Source organism: Aotus nancymaae, unplaced genomic scaffold, assembly GCF_030222135.1.
Source record: "Aotus nancymaae isolate 86718 unplaced genomic scaffold, 86718_ANA_hifiasm-v0.15.2.pri h1tg000161l, whole genome shotgun sequence".
Taxonomy (NCBI): domain Eukaryota; kingdom Metazoa; phylum Chordata; class Mammalia; order Primates; family Aotidae; genus Aotus; species Aotus nancymaae.
Genome location: NW_026988576.1, coordinates 483323 through 505602, shown reverse-complemented (window position 1 = coordinate 505602; position 22280 = coordinate 483323). Strand labels below are relative to the sequence as shown.

General features: G+C 36.6%; 1 protein-coding gene across 3 annotated transcripts in view; it reads right to left on the bottom strand.

Moving 5' to 3' along the window:
* Window positions 1-22280, bottom strand: part of ITGBL1 (integrin subunit beta like 1) — a 277370-nt gene that overhangs the window by 151709 nt on the left and 103381 nt on the right. For all 3 annotated transcript variants that reach the window (XR_010340881.1, XR_010340882.1, XM_012440932.2), the window contains exons 3-6: window positions 19640-19786; window positions 11482-11604; window positions 7602-7742; window positions 3502-3642 (exon numbers count right to left, since the gene is read on the bottom strand). Coding sequence is in view for 1 of the 3 variants with exons in the window: in XM_012440932.2 (XP_012296355.1) it covers window positions 3502-3642; window positions 7602-7742; window positions 11482-11604; window positions 19640-19786 (552 nt within the window). In the remaining 2 variants the exon portion in view is untranslated. The remainder of the gene's footprint in view (window positions 1-3501; window positions 3643-7601; window positions 7743-11481; window positions 11605-19639; window positions 19787-22280) is intronic.

The following is a 22280-nucleotide window of genomic DNA, read 5'->3' as shown; positions in this document are numbered from 1 at the left end:
CAATTTTTACTTATAGCCATTTATGTATCTCCCTTATTTTCTTATTTTAAATTGTGTCAATTCACGTTTATCTCAAAGGCAACCTTAAAATGACATTGTCACACCAGTTAGAATGGCAATCATCAAAAAATCTGGAGACAACAGATGCTGGAGAGGATATGGAGAAATAGGAACACTTTTACACATTGGTGGGAGTGTAAATTAGTTCAACTATTGTGGAAGGTGGTGTGGCAATTCCTCAAGGATCTAGAGACAGAAATTCCATTTGACCCAGCAATTCCATTACTGGGTATATATCCAAAGGATTATAAATTGTTCTATTATAAAGACACGTGCACCTGTGTGTTCACTGCAATACTGTTTACAATAGCAAAGACCTGGAACCAACCCAAATGCCCATAAGTGATAGACTGGATACAGAAAATGTGGCACACATACACCATGGAATACTATGCAGCCACGAAAAAGGATGAGTTCATGTCCTCTATAGGGATATGGATGAATCTGGAAACCATCACTCTCAACAAACTGACACAAGAACAGAAAACCAAACACTGAATGTTCTCACTCATAGGCGGGTGTTGAACAATGAGAACACATGGTCACAAGGATGGGAAACATTACACACTGGGGTCTGCTGGGGGGGGCAGGGGGCTAGGGGATGGACAGCAGGGGGTGGGGAGGTTGGGGAGCAATAACATTGGGAGAAATGCCTGATGTAGGTGACAGGGGGATGGATGCAGCAAACCACCATGGCATGTGTATAGCTATGCAACAATCCTACAAGAGCCGCACATGTACCCCAGAACTTAAAGTACAATTAAAAAAAGACACCGTCAAATGGCATTTCCTAAATGCCAGCATAGTTTTAACTACCAACTCTATGCTTACAACTTGAAATTCTCTCGGTTTAGCCCTGACTCTGCCTCACATATCCAACAGGCTGGAGAAAAATATAAACTTTGGCTTACCCTTTGTCTTCTATGTTGGAAATGTCTAGAAACAAACTTGACAGCTACCTTCCATATTCCCCATTTCAGTAAATGGCACCAACATTTTCCCAGACACTCAGACTAGAAATCTGGTGACTACAGCACTCTACTGCCTAAAACCATCATTGGCTCCTCATTGCCTTTAGAATAAAACCTGGGTCTGCAGGACTGTAAAAAGCCCTCAAGTTCTCATTTCTCCACCAACTTTACCTTTTACCAAATCCTTCCTTACTTATGCATCTGGTGATTTCAAACAGAGTCTGGTCCCATGCACAGATTCCGTCCATCTGTTCCTTCTGTTAGGAATGGCCTTCTCATTTTTCTTTATCTGCAAGCCTATTTTTTAGGATCAAACCCATGCACAGGTCAGGCACAGTGGCTCATGCCTATAATCTCAGCACTTTGGGAGGCCGAGTTAGGCAGATCATGAGGTCAGGAGTTCGAGACCAGCCTGGCCAGCATGGTGAAACCCCATCTATACTAAAAACACAAAAATTAGCCAGGGATGGTGGCATGCGCCTGTAATCCCAGCTACTCAGGAGGCTGAGGTAGGAGAATCACTTGACCCTGGGAGGCGGAGGTGGCAGTGAGCCAAGATCATGCCACTGCACTCTAACCTGGGCAATAGAGCAAAACTCCATCTCAAAACAAAAAAAACACGAGTATTATGATCCAATTGCATGAGGCCTACATCACCACCACTGCGAAGAGCCACATCACCCTAATTAAAATGTCCGGCAGACCTCTCCCCAGCGTTCTCATCATCTGTTTGGCACACAGAGGCCACTCACTAGTCGTGAGCTCTTTTATTACCACTGTATTGGTAGCGATGATAATGAAGAACACAAGCATGTATAATGAATAATAGAAAAAAATAACCTCAAGAGAATAATGTTCACAAAATATTTGGGAAATCCTCTGGAGCACAAGAGATTATCAGAAGAGGGAAATCCTTCTGCAATGGGAATTTTTAGCAGCAGGCTTTCCCCAGTCAGTCTGCAGAAGCCTTTGAAGTTGCACAGTCATAATTAAATGGGGCAGCTCTCTTATCTCCCTTTGCTGGCAAACTTTCAGGAGACCAGAGGAGTTTCTATCCATCTGCATGCACCAATCAGGCAGTCAAGCTTAACAAGATGCATATGTGTGTGTCTCTACCTTATGGATTATCAAATAGAACTGGATTGAAAATCTGTAACTCCATTTTCGCTAAATGATACCTTTCAGATAGATTTCTCACTGCTTTCTTTTTCTTTGTCCTATTACATTACGCAACTTATGCATTGCATTTAGATTGCAAACTCCATGAAGTCAAATATCATGGTTGTCTCCTTCACTGGATAGAACCAGGAGCCCAGATGTCACTCAGTCCCTAACAGATAGTATCTGCTCCATAGTGTTTACAGTCAAATTAATTTATTTATTATTTATTTTTTATTAATTTTTGAGACAGAATCTTGCTCTGTCGCCCAGGCTGCAGTACAATGGCACAATCTCTGCTCACTGCAACCTCTGCCTCCCAGGTTTAAGTGATTCTCCTGCCTCAGCCTCCTGAGTAGCTGGGATTACAGGCACACACCACCATGCCTGGCTAATTTTTGTAATTTTAGTAGAGACAGGGTTTCACCATGTTAGTCAGGCTGGTCTCGAACTCCTCACCTTGTGATCCACCTGCCTTGACCTCCAAAAGTGCTGGGATTACAGGCGTGAACCACCACGCCCAGCACAGTCAAAAATTTTTGAATCTACTAACTGATATTCAATTATAGACTATACTGCAGAATAAATTTAGTATAAAGCCTATCAAAGAATTAATGCACGAAATAATGCTGCACACTGTATTACCCTGTTTCGTAATAGATTAATATAGCTGTCCTAATGGTAACTGTTCATTGTCGACAGCTCTGCTAGTTTTGTAGTCTGAGTTGAGCTGAGTAGCTCTCTAGAGCTAATGGTTCTCCCAGGTGAGGAATTACACCAATTTTAAAAGAGTGGGTGCACTCTTGTCTCTAGTCTTTGCCAACTTTGTGAATTCTCTGGAGGTTTTCCAAGTTACTAGTAGGAGCACTGCAAATATAACATACTTTAAAATGCACATTCAGTTTCTTTTACAGTGTCTGTGAGAATTAGAAATCTTGAAAACAGGGAAATAACGTATTTTTTTAATTTTTTATTCTTTACTTTTAAAATTTTTGTGGGTATACAGAAGATCCATGTATTTATGGGGTACATGAGATGTTTTGATACAGACATGCAATGTGAAATAAGCACATCATGGAGAATGGGGTGTCCATCCCCTCTCTTTGCAACACAAAGCATTTATCCTTTGTGTCACAAACAATCCAGTTATACTCTTTACATTACTTAAAAATGCACAATTAAGTTATTGACAAGTTACCCTATTGTGCTATCAAACAGTGGGTCTTATTTATTCTTTCTAATTGCTTTTCTTTTATCCATTAACAATCCCCACCTCCCCCTCCAGAAAAACAGGAATTGAAAGAGCCCTTACCTGAACAGAAGTCATCAGAATATCGGTCATAGACAGCTCTACAGTCCCTTTCGTCACACTCACAGGTGTCCCCATGAATATCTCCCCAGTCCCCAGTCGGATCAACATCGTGGCAGGAACATTCACCACACACACAAGTCCCTGGGTGGGAAGAAGAATTTTGAAAGAATCCAGTCAAGAAAAATCATGAAAGAAAGCATTTCACATATTGCTTATCATTTTCTGTTGCTTACTTTGTACTTGAAAAACACATATATTCAGATAAAAATATTCTAAAAAGGAAATACACCATCTGATATTGATAGTAGAGATTCCTTAATAAATAAAACAAGTTATTATCTGTGTCTATAAATATGTGAGTTGGTGAAATGTGTCAGCATTGTGTTAGTTTCCTTCAAAGATAATACTAAAACAATTTATATGAGTTATAATCCTTTCCCTCAAGAAGCTTGCAATCTATTTGGCAAAAGGAAAGCTAATTAGAAAGAAAAATGAGCAAACACTAAAAACAATGTGCTAACATTTTGTAAACTAAGACATGAATGCTATAAGAATTTGGAGGAGAGGATCAATGAGGGTTGGAGCAATTAGCAGTGGATGGACTGGATATATAGGGATTCGAGGAGATGTTCTAGGAGACATTGGAGGCAGAACTAAGGGAAAGTCAAGGAAACAAGACTAAGCACAGAAGGGTGGGGATGGGCATAGGGACCCTGAAGTGCATGTTAAAAAAAGACTAAGAAGTCAGGTTTGCTAGATCAGATGAGCCCAGATTATAGAGGAGATCAGATTGAGAGATATAAACTTGGTCATTTGCAGATTTGCAGAGGGAAATGCCCAACTGTAAATCATATTTACTTTGTGTGGATTATTGGTAACTGTCTTTAGGGCAACCAGCTAATCATTTGATAGAAACAAAAGGTAAATCCTTTTCTTACCTCTTATATCAAAATAAGTATCAATTGGATTAAAGATTTAAATGTACAAAATAAAACCATAGAATATGAATTAAACTCTTTTTATTCAAAAACACCAAAACACAATTTGGATTAAAGATTTAAATGTACAAAACAAAACCACAGAATAAAAATTAAACTTTTTATTCAAAACCTCCAAAGCACAATTACTAAAAAAGGAAATTGAAAACTTCCATAAAAGTTGAAAATTTTGGTTGGAAACAAAACACTATAAAAAAAAAAAAAGACTGATAAAGGTGAAACAAGTAGTTTGTTTCTTGATCTGATTTACCTGGCTGTGTTCAGTTGGTAAAAATTCAAAGAGCTGCATGATTATGTAGACTTTTTTTGGTATTCACACAATAATTCAATAAATTATTTTTAAAATGTAAAAACAATTTAAAAAGACAAAGAACACTTTCAAAAACATATAAATAAGTCTTAGGATCCAATATATAAAGAATTAATATTCCCAATCTGAAATAGAGAAAAGCAAAGAACAATAGGAAATTTCATACAGAAATTATGATAAACATGAAAAATGTTTATCACTCAATTGACTACTACTAGGCAGGTAGCAGTGGGAGATCTTCAAAACAATTATGATTGGTAATTATTTTGTATGTCAGATTGTCAGAGGTGAAAAATATTGCTTGAATCCAGACTTGGTAAAGGTGTGGGACAATGGGCATTTTCTTGCTCTGAATACGAAATGGTACAACTTTCTGGGTAGTGATTTTACAATATGCACTTTTTTTTTTTTTTTTTTTTGAGACGGAGTCTCGCTCTGTCACCAGGCTGGAGTGCAGTGGCATGATTTCGGCTTACTGTAACTTCCGCCTCCCAGGTTCAAGCAATTCTCCTGCCTCAGCCTCCCACATAGCTGGGACTATAGGCATGCACCACCACGCCCAGCTAATTTTTGTATTTTTTAGTAGAGATGGGGTACTTTTTATATCGGTGTTAGTATTTAGCTTTATAGCTCACTTTATTAATGTACCCAACAGAAAGAAAAAGTACACACAAGTATGTGCTCAGAAATATAAAATATAGTTGTATTTACGTTTTTAAAAAACTACTAGTGACTAAAATATTGATCAATGGAGAACGAGCGCAGTAATGGTACACACATATCATGGACTACAACGCAATCACTGAGTAATAATTAGGTTTTTGCTCCATAAACATGGAAAAATAAGCAACATATATCATGAAATAAAAGTGTAAAATTACAAATCAGCATGTACAGTATGATTCAATTTTTTTCTTTAATAAGAAGGAAATACAGGGATAGGGCAGCCACACAAGTGAATTTTAATAAATAAATACAGACTGAATGCTCATGTACCAAAATGTAAAAGGAGGTTATACCTGGATGTTAGGCTTATGGGCCATTTTCTTATTTTTCTGTGTACTCTACTTTAGTACCTAGATTTTTGAAAATGGATATGCATTGTTTTCATAATAGGATAAATGGGTTTGGTCAGGAGGAATAGGGACTAGGAGCCATGCAGATATGACAAAGCAGCAGCTTCTCAGCCACGTGTAAAGGGGTCCAATATGAAACTCAGTAACCAGGTGGGCATGGAGGACATTTGTTCTATTAACAGTTGTGTCTGCAACATTGGTTTTTTGGTCCTTGAAGGTGGGGATCAAGGAAGGCAAGATAGGTGTGTATGGGGACCAGCGTCTTTCTGTTACCTACGGATGCAATGATACAGAAATGCTTTCAGGGTAGAGAGGAGCATCACCTTTTAAGAAAAAAAAAAAAAAAGACTCATCTCAGCGCCCACTTCTGCCCTGTCTTCATGTATCCCTGATTCTCAGAAGCTGAGAGCTTCACTTAGGCAAGACGCTTCTCATTCTGCCTCTGCCAGATCTCCAGGTCAGAATGCTCCAAGTACAGGGAAGTGGGAGGCAGGAGGCTTAGAGTATGTTTCTGAAGGACGTGTCTCCAACAGCCAACATAACTCTGCTGCAGAACTTGATTTAATCCACAGCCCAACCAATTCCATTTTCCACCTCTCTCTCATTGACAGCTGAGTAGTCATTTTCCACAGTACCACAGTTCAAGCTTCATATACTTACAAACGTGAGTGTGAACCCTACTGCATCAAAAGGACTTAAGCAGAAAACACATCCTTATATATGAAAAGAAAGCATAAGGTAAATTAGAATGATATATAGTAAGATTTAGTCCCCATAAAGAGAGGACTTTATGATTTTGCTCCAAGTTCCTGTATTTTTTAATTTATTTTCTCTATGTAAAGAAATGTGGCACATTTTACTTCTCCATGTCAATTTCTAAAAGATGGTATGCTATGGTTATTAAAATGCATCATTCATTTATAGAAATGAAAAAAAGTTTTCCAGCTATCTAGATTTGTATAGTTTTAAAGAAGAAGTATATTCACTTTTTAATTTCATTGAATAGGCAATAAAAAGTTTAGGATGGCTCTCTTTATCACTACAGCAAAGGGAAATTTAAGTATCTTCAAGGAATTTTAAAACTGTGTTTAATCCGTTTGATTTGATATCAACAGTTACTTAACTACCTTTAAGTTACAGTTTAGCAGTATTACTGTATTTGTTAAACTCCTTTGTAAAGTCAGTCTACATTTCATATGGCTGTTGGATACATACTTTCCATAGCTATTGTGTTCAATATCACAGTTTTATTATTGCATACAGAAGTTAAATTAGTCCATATCAATTCTGCATTTCAACCAAGCCTTCCATTTACTCATAATTAAGACGAGGGTTTTCTGAATGCTCTCTGGATAATTAGATGCTCATGCTGTAGTTGGTTCTGTTAGTCAAGAGACATTTAACAGAAGTATCCGCAAGAATTGCCTTTTATCTGTACCGTGCTATTTCTGGAGGGCCGCCAAAGAAATTACAGTCCCTAAGTTAACTGTTCAGTGAAGCTTAAAGAATGACAGCAAGTTTCTTATCTTTCTCTCCTCTACTCAATAAAAGACAAGACAGAAAAGACTGTTGGTATAGTAAATGTTGATTTATATCAAAGTAAATGATTAGAAGACAACTTCCTCCCAACTAGAGGAAATACAGAGAAAAGAAGTGTTAACAATTAAAAGCTTTGTTTGCCTCCCCATTATGTAGTAACATGTATGAATGACACACCTCTGTTACTGCAGATTTTGCCATCTGGAGATGTGCATCTTCGCTTGCTTTCCCAGGGGGTGATATCGCACTGGAATTCACATTTATCTCCATGCCAACCAGCCTTGCAGTAGCAGTTTCCACAGTAACACTTCCCATGGCCTTTACCCAAAATGAATTTTATACAGTGAGGAAAAAAGCAACTTTCACAAGCAGAATTAACTTTCTATCTCTTTGTGATCATTTTTGCCTTCTGAAATAATGTCAAAGCTCTACATTCCTTGCCTAAAATAATCAAATTATACAGTTTCTCCAAACACATCATGGTTGTGCTTATACCTGCTTAATTATACAAAAAGAGCAAAGTGCCCTTTAACTTGGCCTAGACAGGGAGCTGATTAAAAGTATTTTTAAAGAAATGACATGAATGACCATGAGAGTCTATTACTTTTCCATCTCAAATGCATGCATTGAACCCAAATAGATGTGAGCATTCACTCTAAGGACATTTCTTGAATTTGTTATTAAAATATTTCATTTGAAATCAACTATTGAGAAACCAGTGGTGCATATTTACTGAGATACACATTATGAATGGTCAAACAACTCTTTAAAGTGGAAGAAGTATTTCATCTTTTCCCTCAACTCTCAACTGTGTCTCACAAGCTATTGTGTTCCACCATGTGAAAGAGACAGGTTTTCAGCCTAGTCCATGTTTAATCATCATTTAGACAAATAAAACACCACAGACCCTCGTCTTCACAATCAAATTCCCATTCTACTTGTCAAGAGGATACAAATGACAGGTAAGGACACTCATCATTTTGTGTCCAGATGCCCTCCTTTCAGCTCCCACCTCCGTGTAACCTGTTACCTGCTCATCTGCACTTGCCTCCAAGCCATCTGTAGTAAATTATCACATCAATGCTTTTCTCATCCATGTCTAGCAATCCTTCTGCAAATTCCCCAAAGGTGGTATTTATCCCAAAATATCATCTTTGTAGTTATATCACCTAAGCATAAATGTATGTCCTTGCTCTTGTTTTGTTTTCAGTCTATTCTCTCTGTGTTACAGGAGTTTGTGTTTCATCAGTCTATGGTTAAAGTCTTTTGTTCTTTCCATCTCTCTTCTCTTAAAGCCAAAATTCCCAAAAGACTATGCAAAACTGATTACGAGACTATTTTTCATTATCTTCAAAGTATATTTATCATTCTAACACTATGGTATCTCTGGCCAATGGCAAGAACATCATTAGGACCTGTAAAACTCAAATAAGAAGCAGGAAATACAACAGAATATTCTGGTCTCCTATGCTATTCATGTCCAGGAGATGAGACTTCCATCAAGAAGGCATACCTCCAAGAGACAGAGACAGAGAGATGAACAATGAACAGAAAGAGTGCTATAGTGAGACAGAGAGAAAGAGACAGGGACCCAGTGCCATGTATTTTGTCTCAATAAGTTATAATTGGGATATTCAAAGAAAATCACTTCTTAACCTAACAATCAATGACCATTTCCACAATGAATTTAAACTTTAAATTTGTTTACTTAAGCAAATACAAAGGCTGCCAAGTGATTTAATTAGCAATTTAATCTATACATTTTATTGATGAACTTAAAATGGTGTCTACTTGCACACACAATTAAATCATATCCTAGTGATATAACACAGGCCTCAAGAACTCAATGATTACACTGAAAAAGAAGCAATAATGTATACTGATTGCTTTCTTTAGGAGTCATGTTTGTAAGACTCAATCACCTTTTTAGATTACAGGATTTATTTTCTCTGTAATTTCGGAAAATTTATACAGAAGGTGCTACATATGTAAGGATTACTATATTAACAAATGATCAAAATTCTATATTTCTCACATCCAAATTCTTTAAATATTTATACAATTCAGTATTGAATTAGGGTTTTACTAAGAAACTTTTGAGTTAGAGGTAAATAAGGAAGCAAAAATTATGTAACAATACACCTGTATGCAGATATGGAAAATTAAACAGATATCCACATAACTCAAACAAAAATACTGAACAGGACACATCTGAATAATTGAGATTAAAATGTGTGCTTTAGGACGATACACATTCCAGATAATAAACATAATTCTTTGCTTTGTGCAAACTGATAGAGCAAGAAAATCTCTATTTGTCCTGCTTCACTGATGAACTGTAGAACCATCTCTCAGCAGATTGGTTTCATGTGAATGACACATGGAAAGATTTACAATCCCAGGCAATGTCACCCCCAGAGGGTGTTTACTGGAGAGCTGGTGTCCTTGGTCAGAGACTTTGCACCATGAAATTGCTTAAGCCTCAAACAAATGGAAATGACAGCTAGAAAGGTTGAAAGTTAAACAGTTTCTGTTGTGTTGTTTCAAGTTACATTTTTCTATTTATACATGCAAATAGACTCCGCTTTGGTGGTGTCTAAACCACAGACTGGCCCTAAAGTATGCTCCCTTCCTTTTTTTCCTTCATCTGTAGTAATTGGAAACTAAACATCTAGAGAACAAATACATAATATTTGTGGATGAATTTGTCTAACTGATCTAATTATTTTTGGACTGATCCCTTTAGGAGAGAATTACCTGAGCAGCATCTAGCTTAGGTCATTGACTTGGAAAAATGAAAATAAGATTTCGGTGTTTGGTTTATCCAGGTGGGTTGTGCATCCAGGAGACCAAGGAGGAAGGGCCAACCAGGCCGAAAATAAATATATTTGGATGATTCAGAGGAATGGAAGCTACAGATATGTAAACAAAGGAAAAAGCTTGTCATATGCTAGTCACACTTTCTCAGGGGTCTCTGGTTCTACCTGGCCCCACTGGGCTCTAATTCTTCCAGAAAAGCAATACTTCCAAAACTGCCATTTCTGCATGCAGAGCAGTATTCCATCAACAGGAATCCCATCAGATAGGAGTAAAATATAAGTTTAATCATAGCAGAGAAGAATTTACCTAAACCGAGTGATTCTCACTACTTTCTACTTTCCTTTTCCTATGCCAGTCAAGGTTGCAAATGGAAACTCCAGGCACAGACTTGCAGGTTGGTGAGCAGAAGAGATGAAAACTGCAAATGTTGAGGAGAGACTCCTCTTGTGGAGCTCTGAGCTCCAAGGCACTGATGCAGTCGTGAGTGGTGAAGCATTAGAAACACAGACTTTGGCGTCACATAGACATGAGCCTAAATTCTACTATCATTGGTGAACTGAACCTGGGTTCGTAACCTAATTTATCCAAGTCCCAGGTTCCAAAATCTGTCTATATGGATAAACACAATTCTTATCCTAGAGTGAAATTATGAAGCAAAATATAATGAATGTAAAGCAATTATTGCAGAATTTGTCACCAGCAAATATGCAAGAACTGGTACAACAGAAAAATGAATGGAGTAATGGTGATACTAGAAAAGGAAAATGTTATCTAAATATGTAGGGACAGAGATGAGGAGGTAAACTCTAGGCTAATAATCCTGTTGACCTTCAATGTCCCCAGTAGGACATGAGACTACCTAAAGGTTCATGTTTTAGAAAGGGAAAAAGAAAGAAAGAAAAATATACACTTAAGAGAGAAGGAGAAAGGAGAATAAAAGTGGCTAAGGTGAGCAGAGGAGATGGTATTCCACTAGGACTACTTCAGAGCTATGCAGTTGGCCTCTTGCCAGAATGACACAGCTCTCCTCTGGGGACAATTTGGCTTTGCATTTAAAAAGTACTAGTCTACCCTTAAGGCCACAGTCTCACCTTCCTTATGTGAAATATTTTTCAGATAAACATAGGTTTAAATTGAATTAGTACATCTAGCATAGAAATTGATGTATAGATAGAAGAACAATGAAATAGGTGAAAAACCAGATACTTTTATTAATTTCTAGAGTCAGTATACATACCTCCACACATTTCTTCTGTTTCATCATCTATGCATTCTCTATCATCACATTCGCAAAATTTACCATACACAAGTCCACTTCCATCTGAATTATCACACTTACACCTGCCACAGTGACATGTACCTAAATCATTAAAACAAAAAAGATTGTTTGTTACATGCATATAAAATTATAATTAATGAATTTTTATACCATCTCTAATATTTCAATTAGGTATTTCTGTGTGCATGATGAGGTAAAGCACATGCTATTCTTTCTTGAGGCTATTTTAGCATGGCAATTGTATTTTATATCACACAGCTATTATTATTGACCTCTAATCATTTATTGAAGGTAAATTTGACCACTCCTAGTGCAGAGCTACTTTACACATAGCCATCCAACCAATGCACGAATGTCTTCTGATCACACCTGGATCTGATGTGAAATAAAGCAGGAAAATCTAAGCTTTGTAAGGGAAGAAACCATGCTTATCTTCCTTGCCAGTTTTTATTCAATGCTTTGTACAATGTTTGAACATACTATTTATGTAATAAATATTTATGGAAATAATTTATTGTCAAATGCATAAGTAAAAATCATATATGCCCCAATAATTTCCCCTCCTCAGCATTAACTTATACTGATACACATGTCTTTACAATAATGGGACCAGAGTGGATTTCCTTAGGCATGGATTCCTGGGACCTTACCAGATTCTCAGGGGAACTCGGAATTAGAAAGGTACTGTAGTCATCTGGTCTACTCCAAGCCACATAGTCATCCAAGTCTGAAGATTCTACTGCATCCCCCATAAGTAATTTCACCAATATTAATATTGTATTCAAGTAACATTGAGAGATAGAATGCCCACTTGAGAAACTTTCTTTTTCATGTATATATTTTGAGTTTTAATGTTCATCATAGCCATCAACATGTCTCAACTGAGACTTGATCACCACGAGAAACCACCCTGGACTCTGAAAATCCAACAGGGATGACATCAGCCATAACCTTCCTCTCAGAGTTTTATATGAGTAAAAACCAATGTGATAAAATAAATACAGAAGTGCAAAGTGTTGCAGAAGCACATAGCAAGGGGATTTAACTGAGACCAGGAGGTCAAAGTCAGAGTCCCTGAGGAAGTAGCTGAGAACTGAAAGCCAAGTGAAAAAGCATAGCTAAGAGATGTGAGATGACGAAGAGGCTCACTTCCACCACGAGAAAATAGACAGGCTCAGTGAGAAAAGAGGACGTGAAGGGAAAACATCACATGGGATCGAGGTATACAGAACAGCGTGAAAAGTGGCATGAAATGAAGAAAGCAACTCAAGGTGCAGTTCATGGAAGTCTTACAGGTCATGTTAAAGATTTCCAGCTTTAATCCAACAATAATTGGAAGACACAGAAGCAATGGAGGCCGGTGATCAGGTGTGATTTTTTACCGAATTACTCTGGTTGTCATATGGAGAATGAACTGAAATGAGGCAAAAGTGGATACAAGGAAATAAGTTAAAAGGCTGTTAGATTTATCTGCAGGAATGAAGTCAGTGGCTAGACACATGAAATGATAAGTTTATAAAGAAACAAATACATTTGGGGATATTTTTAGGAGAAAGAGTAGAGGGCATTTGGTGACTGACTGAGTGTAAAGGGTGAAGGATGGGGAGGAACCAAAGATGCTGTTGATGATTTGATTTGAATTACTAGATATTGGCAAATCTATATGTGATGTATTAGAAAGAGCATGAACTTGTGACTAAGGTAGAGCTGTAGCTGAATTCAGAAGGTTTTTTTGTTTTTGTTTTTTTGTTGTTGTTTTATTTTTTACTTTTTGAGATGGAGTGTCACTCTGTCAGCCAGGCTAAAGTGCAGTGATGTGATCTCAGCTCACTGCAACCTCCACCTCCCGAGTTCAAGCGATTCTCCTGCCTCAGCCTCCCGAGTAGCTGGAATTACAGGTGCATGCCACCACGCCAGGCTAATTTTGTTACTTTTAGTAGACACAGGGTTTCACCATGTTGGTCAGGCTGATCTCAAACTTCTGACCTTGTGATCTGCTTGCCTCAGCCTCCCAAAGTGCTGGGATTACAGGCGTGAGCCACCACACCTGGCTTCAGAGTTTTAATTCTCATGAGCTATGCATTTTTAAGGGCATTGATTTCATTTCTAATTCCCAGATTCCTTATAAGCAAATCATCTCTGCTTCATAGAACTGCTGCCAGGACTAAGTAATGAATATGTCCCCAGTCATGTTTCTAGAAGCACTGCTGAACCTAGTACATAGGACTTGAGAAGATTCAGGGTTCTTCCTCTTATCTCATTAAGATACAGAGTAATTAGTCATATTTCCAAACATTTAATCCAGGAAATGTATTTATGGATGCTGACAATATCCTTGTTTTCATATCCTCTGCATGATTCTGTTACCCAGATCACTTGCAACTCACTGTTATCTATAAATTTTTCTCTCACAGTTACATACAAATGGTGATTTTGCAGAACTTGAGTTTATTTTTCTACTTTGCAAATACTCATGAGAATTTTCCTGTTATTAAACTTAATTTTCTTGTATTTTTTTCTAAAAGCTATCTCAATTCATAAAAGTAATTTGAAATCTAAGCTATAATTTATGCTATTGCTTCATATAGTTTTTGTTCTCTAATTATCATCCTTCTTTTTCATTTTCACATTTATTCATTCTGTCTCCCAGCCACTCACATATCCAACCATTAAGCTTTCTTGTTATCTATTATGTTATTGGCAAGGAACTAGGTGCTATAGAAAATAATGAGATGCTTAAAATTAAGTAAATCACAGAGCAGGAAAAAGAGATACCTTATCAATACATTTTGTATAGCATTTGCCACAAGTCTATTGCAAAAGCCTTTGTGTCATATGTTTTGTTTTATAAATACAAATATAAATCCATATAATATATATGTAGCCATATATAATATGGGCCTCTTATCTATAACATGAGAGCAAAAAGTCACTTGGTTAGGGCTGTGTATGGGAAAGGTTTTTCAGGAAAGATGGGAAGCAACAGCCTCTGCCTCTGAAATCTACAACTCCTCACTGAAGTCCCCCACAGGCAGCTCTCTCTCATCCACACATCTGAACCATTCCTGGCTGATGTGGGAAGTTTACAACAGCTCAGAGACTTCCTGTCTCACCCATCAAGCAGAATTCACAACTGAGCCTCCAAGACATGGCATATGGGCACCCAGGCAAAAGCTCCAGAATCCTGTGCTCATGCTGTGACACACGGCTTCTCTCTCTTGGTTGCCAGTTAACTCAGCCTCTAGGATTGGTCTTCTGCCTTACACTAGAGTATTTTAGCTCTGATTCTTCATAGTGCCCAATAGACCTGACTCTTTCTAGGATGACTGACCAGACATGTACGCCAGCCCACACCCCTGTGCAATGGTGCCAGGGCCTCATCCTGCTCTGCACATTGGACCTTACCCTTCTAGGTTTCCCACAAAGTTAGCTTCTGGAACGCCTTGGTCCCCAGCTCTGTCTCATCCTGCCCTTCAGTCCCATTCCCCAATCCATTTAACTCCTCTTTGCCTTCTGCTCCAAACTACTTCAGAAAACCACATTGTGATATGAAAGGGAAAGATTAGTAGAAAGACTCCATAGGCTGATGCAATTTGGGGGAAGTGGTGAACTTGGATGGTGGAAGTGAGTATTAAAAGAAAGACAGGTGAGAATGAGATTGCCAAAGTAAACGTGAAAGGCTTAGATATTTATACAAGAGTAAATGAGATGGAAAAGATTAAATGTAACACTGAATATAAATGTACCTTTTGGCCAATTGCATTTCTGGTAATTTACCTTGAATATACACCTCCAAAAATATAAAAATATGTTCGCACCAGATCATTCTGTGCAGTATTATTTACAATCCAAAATATTGGCAACTGTCTAAATGCTCAAACCTAAGGGATAGATTGAATAAATTTACATTGCATACATAGAATCCAGTCCTATGCTTTTGAAAAAAATAGCAAGAAGGATTTCTATGAACTGATTTGAAGTGAATTACAGGAGATTATGTTGAGTGGTAAAAGCAGAGTACAAAAGAACACTTGGAATGCACGACTATTTTCGCAGGAAAAAATTGAGAAACAGTAACACACAAATATGTCTATTTGCCTTTACGCAAAAAGAAACACATACACAAAGAAGGCAGAAAGCAAAAAGTTGGTTATCTGTAAGATGAGGGTAAGCATGGTGCAAGATTTGATGAAGAGAGTGAGGATTCTCCCCGTATACTTTTCTGCATAGTTTTGACTTTTAGAAGTATGTTAGTGTTCTATGTATTATAAAATATCTTAATACAGATGGGAAGGAATTATAAAACCTAAAATTGAAAGTGATCTGAAATAAATAAACTAAATTGTATTTCAAATGAGTACCATTACCACACTAAAAGAGAAGAAAATAAAAGAAATCTGATAACTTACGAACACAGTATTTGACTACATACCTCAATCTTGAGCATGACTAAGGTACAGTGAGATTTGGGAAGTGGAGAGGGGTGGACTGCAAATCCTGATCTCTTTTGGTAGATTTGCTTTGTCTAGGTGTGTCTGCAGCACTTGTAAAAGTAACTAGAAATGTAGTATAGGATTGAGCAAATAAGTATATATGTTGGTGATACTGGGGGACAGGGTTTTCACTGAGAAAATGGAACATGCAAATATGGAATGGGGAAAACAAGAAGTGATTCTCTAAGGATGGACTGAAATTAGATGTATTGATGTAAATCCATGATTTCTAAAATATGCATGTATGTGTATGTGTTCATGCATATCTGTGTGCTGGTATGTGCATAGGTATTTGTGTATATATGCACAGGCATATATTTACTAGTATCAAAATAAATAAAAATGGAAATAAGGCCTAAAAATTCCCTGAGAAGACTAAGCCAGTTAGGTCTCATAAGTGATCCTAACCTTGCCTGATATGTAAAAATAAGTGAAACTTACCTTAAGTTATTTCTTGTAAATGTCTACATTGAAGAAAAACAGAGCTTAAGCTATACCAGTCAGAAGCAACCAACAAACTTATAATTATATAACTAGGGACTTTCCAACAGGATAGATCAAATAAGGCAACTGTATAACGTTAACTAATCAACTATTTTTCTTTGCTTTCTTTTTCTGTTCATCCTATAAAAGCCTCCCACTCACATTCCCTCAGTGAAGCTCCTGAACCACTTCTGATTTGGAGCTGCCTGATTCATGAATCATTGTTTACTCAGATAAAATAAAAATTGCACTGTGCTTCAATCTACCTTTTTGACACGAACCTGTTTGCAGAAAGGCCCAAGAAGCGAATATACTTCAGTGGAAATAAGCATCCCTAGTGCTCACAATTTTTATTCAAATATCATTTTCACTAACAGGAATCTTTGGATAATATATAGAACACTAACATACTTCTAAAAGTCAAAACTATGCAGAAAAGCATAGAGAGAATCATCATTCTCTTCATCAAATCTTGCACCATGCTTACCCTCATCTTACAGATAACCAGTTTTCTTGCTTTCTGCCTTCTTTGTGCATGTGTTTCTTTTTGTGTAAAGGTAAACAGACATATTTGTGTGTTATTGTTTCTCAATTTTTTCCTGCGAATTCCTTACTCTTTGGATAAGTGGCTGATTTCAAAGGTGCAGTGAAGGTCTAGTATGACCCTGGAATATGTTATTATGCCAACAAGTAAAGAATTGCAAAAAAAAAAAAACCAAACAAACAAGGGAGGCATGTCACAATAACACAAAAGCTAGCCTGATGGGCTCTAACACCTAATCTGAAAAACTCTGTGCACCAGAATAATTACATACAGAAATGAATAACAAATCACTGAAATAAGAATTGTGCTTCTAGATGATAATGAATCACTAAGTAAATGAAATATCAAATAACTGGTAAATGAGAGCTAATTCCTGTTTGTGATGGAACGCTGAGTGCCAACTAGTCAATTCAGAGAGAATGTTAAAGTTCATAAATCATCATTTTCTAATCATCATTGTCAATACTGCGTTGGGTGATTGTCATCAACGGATGATAAATCTAGGGTAATTTTAGTGAGGAATGTGATACATGTATGGTTTTAAAGTGTTTCCTCATCGAATGCACATTTGTGAATAGGGTAAGTGAGAAATAACACAGCTGAGACACCAGACAACACCTTGACCAGCTCATCAAAACTGACATCACCAATATGAGTAGATGGACATCATGTGCTTCCAGATGGAACATTTCAAGAACACAAAACCATTTCTCTAGTGTTTTACCTAAGAATGTGTATTATGAATCAAATCATGGGGAGGCATCAGACAAATCCAAAATAAGTACAATTTTCTTTTTAATAAAATGGTGACAATTTTCTTCACAAGTTTCAATGCTCTAAAGCCAAAGTCTGTGGAAATGGTCCAGAATAAAGAAGACTGAAGAGAGATGTAAACTTAACATTTTCCATAGACTGGATCCTGTAAGGAGAGGACAGTGCTATCGAGGACATTATTGGGTCCCTTGACTAAGCCAGATTATGAATGACAGATTACATAAAGGTATTGCATCCATGCTTAAAAAATGATAGAGTACAGATGTCCTAGAAAAATCAAATATGTTTTCTCATCTATGGAAACACTTCTGTATGTTTTCTCCTTTGAAATATGTCAGTGTAATGAATTACATGTTTAGATTCCTTAATATTAAACATCTTTACCACATTTGATTTTAATGTTCTTAAAAAAAAACGTGGATTTACAAACAATAAATAAATACATCCCCAAATAGATTTCAAACCCAAGAGAATTCAAATCTTGTTACTGAAATAAGTTTGAAAAGAATTTTTTTTCAAGATGAAAGAGACTATGGGGTGTGTGTGTGTGCGCGCGCGCATGTGTGTGTGTGTGTGTGTGTGTGTTTGGAGGGGTGGGTGTTATGAATTAGAAATTAAAAAATCCTACTAAGAAGAAAGACTGAAGTGCTGGAGAAATATGAGAACACCATGACACCATGAACACAGAAAGGAACCTAACTGCTAAGACCACTTCTCATGATCGCTGACTGATCCACTCACACCTGGCTTTGGATACAGTCCTGACTCCTATCAGCAAAACACCTTAACTGAGCTCAGTCTAAACCTTGCAATTTGTTGAAATCAGACTGTGGGAAATTCCCAGCTCTGGTTAGAGATGGGCCCTACCAGCAATGTGAGCTTCAAGAGGAAAGATACTCATTCATGTAGTCAAATGCTCACCTGTAGCATTTAGAGCAATAGGTCACACACTCGATCAATACTAAAATCACCTAGAGAGCTTTAAAAAAACCCCACAAAAGTCTAGGCCACACATCAAAACAATTGAAACAGAACCTCTGATGTACTACATGAGAACTGACATTTTGTTACATTCCCCTTGGGATGCTGATGTTTAACCACGGTTGAGAAGAACTGATTTTGAGGCTTCACGTGCTCAAATGTAAAAAGAATATTTAATTATAGTAACACTCACTAAATACCATTGAAACCTAAACTGCAACTCTTTTATATGACTTTGCTACTCAATTTTAATAGCATCTCTATAATCTGGAAAAAATGTTTTCAAATAACTTCTATGAAATAAAAAAAATTTTGATCCAACAAAAATCTTGTTGTGACTATATCCTTCAATGAGCTCTATAACCAGTATATCTGAAACGTCTATCAAATTTAAAATATTTCATTCTATTTTGTGAAGGTAAAAATTCAAAGCACCCTTGATCTGTAACAGAAAATAATTAAGTCAGTTTATATAAATCCTTTTTAAGAGATTTAATCCAGTATTCAAAATCATGGTTCACAATTTACATGAAACATTTTTGGGGGGTTATTTCCAATGAACATCCAGCTAGAAGGAGGCATTTGGAACAGCTAGAAAATATTAAACTTGCTAGTCTCAACAAGATGGCATTTTTTTCTATTGATTCATCTGAATTTCACTTCTAAAAAACATATTCAAAAGTAGACTCACTCAGAGGTTTGACATTTTTCCATGCCCACATATTTCCATTAAGAACAAAATTTGATTATTTCACTTAAGAATTTTCACAGAGTATTCAAAACACAATGCATAGAGGAAAAAAAGAAGAAGAAAAGAATTTTTACAGAGTATACTTCTTACCTGCATTAGAGCAGATGATGTCTTGTGAATTCTTGCACATTTGGTTACTTTTCTTCTTTGTCAGGTCACAATTAGTTGGGTACTGGCAAGCGTCCCCATACCATCCCTGGTCACACTTGCACTTGCCACAGTTACACTTACCATGGCCTGGGGATTGAACAACATCTAGTCAGACTCAAATTGTTTTCCAAAGATAACCATTATTGTAATATATACTCTTAACAGTGACAGTGATTTCGGACTGAGCTATAATAAATTTAAACTCATGTATATCACAGTGGCTGAGGGGTAATGCTATTATATACAATGCAATGGAATATAAGAACTTTATTTCAATAATCAACTGATAAATGATTATAAAAACATTAATTTCTAAAGACATTAGGATAATACATAAAAATCCTAATAAATCACATGGTCACAAAATTCAGCACTGAAAAAAATATTCTATCCAGCATCTCAGTATTTAAGAGACAAAAGTCCAGTAAAAAATATTTCTACTTAACTATATCTGATATAACACATTAAACCACAAACTTTGAGTAAGGGCTCTTACATGAAACTCTCCTAAACACCAGCCTTATAGTTACTCAAATTAAGAGTGTACTTAAAGTTATGGACATATTAAATAGTAACTTCAGTAATATTGATATAAAATATATATCTATTTTGTTTCATATTCATCCACCTTCACAGAAATTTCTCAATCTTTAATATTCTCAATAGTCATTTTGCCTTAATGCATGTTTTCATTGCTGTGATCAGTAATGTTATTAAGTCCTGCTTGATGAAGCCTACTAATGTTTTTATTAATTGCACATTAGTCTGACAGAAGTGCAAAATGTGCAGTACTTGGTCTTTGTCCTCAAAGAACTTACAGACTTCAAATAAACAAAATAAACAAAGAAGCTGATGTGATTGTCAGCCAGAAGTGATTGTCACCTAGAGTTAAGTTGAGCAATACAGTCTATGACCTATAGACATAAGAGCGGAGACTCTCTGGACTTCCTTGACTGTTAACTGGCCCTTGAAAACTGAACAGATTTTGAATGGGTTACAGAAGAGTAACCATAGAAGAACTATGTCTTAATGCCTGAAAGTCATAGGCCACATGAAATGAAATTGATCTGATCCAACATGGTAGCTGAACTCTAAGGGATGAGGTCCAGATGGTTGGTCAGTATGAATGGCTTGGAGGCTGCCCATTTGGGCACAGTCAGCAGAGCCTGAATCTGTGATTGGCTGTGACTCTAAAATTGCTCTTTATGTGGTCCAGTCCATAAAAGTTTTAGTTTCTATTTCTGTTGCATTTATAAAAAAAATTATTCTATGTTATAAACAAAACTTTGCAAGTATCTTAATTGGAATTCATTCCATTCAGTGCACATTACTCTGTCAAATTGATTGCATCATTTTGCATTCCTGCCTGGCCCTACAAGATACTGTCAATCTTGGCCAACTTGGTATCATTTATAAGCATAAGTGATCTCTCCTGTCAACTATGTAGCCTATTTATAAAAGCATTAACCCAAATTCTTGCATTGGCTAAGGCTGTTTTTGATAAATCAACCATCATGGAAACTGTGTTGACTCTTTAATAACATCAGTGTATTAGGTTGAAGTTTATGAAATTGCCACTTTCATAAGTTGAATATCAGCTGTTTCTTATGGTTCCACCCCAATAAATCGGCTTCATATCAACAGTAAAGAAAGTAGAAGTGATTTAGAAGATAAAGCATTATGGTAGTGGTGATCTGGTGACTCAAGAATAAAAGACTACTCAGTGTGATTTTTAAAATTTTATATTAAATAGGACATCTTAGATCCTAAAGTATACACAGTAGAGATGGGAAATAATTTATGGGTCAAATGTAACATTTTTTTAAAGGTGAGAGGCTTAAAAATAGAAGAATGGCTGAAAATAAACAAAATGTATACAGAATAGGTAGAGATCCATCCCTTCCAAACTGGCCCAATGAAGCATCAGTAGAAGGAATATTCTAAGTTGCTTCTCCCCTGAAGTGAGAGGCTCAGTTTCATGAAACTGTCTTCACAGAAGATTCTAGGTTAAAATAAACATGGAAAAGAGTCTGCTATATTCTGTTTAAATGTCTCATGATATATATCAGCTGATGAACCTCATATGTCCTATCATAAAAATATTTTTATTTAGCTTAGAATCTGCAAAATTTTAGCTAGGAAGTCCTTTTTCTCGTAACCAATGTTAGCATCTTAGGCACATGCTTAGACTAACACTGTGTCGAGTGTTTTCAGCTTCTTCTTCAGCAACCTTTGGAAGGCAAAGATGACAGCTAATATCAGACAGGGTCACCTGTCTTTTTTTTCTTTCTAAGCTCTATGCCTGGTAAAGTTTCCATGATTCATTTTCTTCCCTTTAGGAAAGCTCATTGAACAGGAATTGATTTCTGACTGTCATGAATTATCAAATAGCCTGTGTAACCTTGTTTAAAGATAAATATATATTTAAAAAATAGTATTCAGAATATTTTTTACAATTTTTTTAAGGTTAGTAAGAGCTTTAGCAGACCACAGGGGATTAGGTTGCTATATTATTGTAGCAAGGTAATCTCCATTACAGTGTCAATAATATGGCTTCAAAAAACACCCATTTTTCAAAATA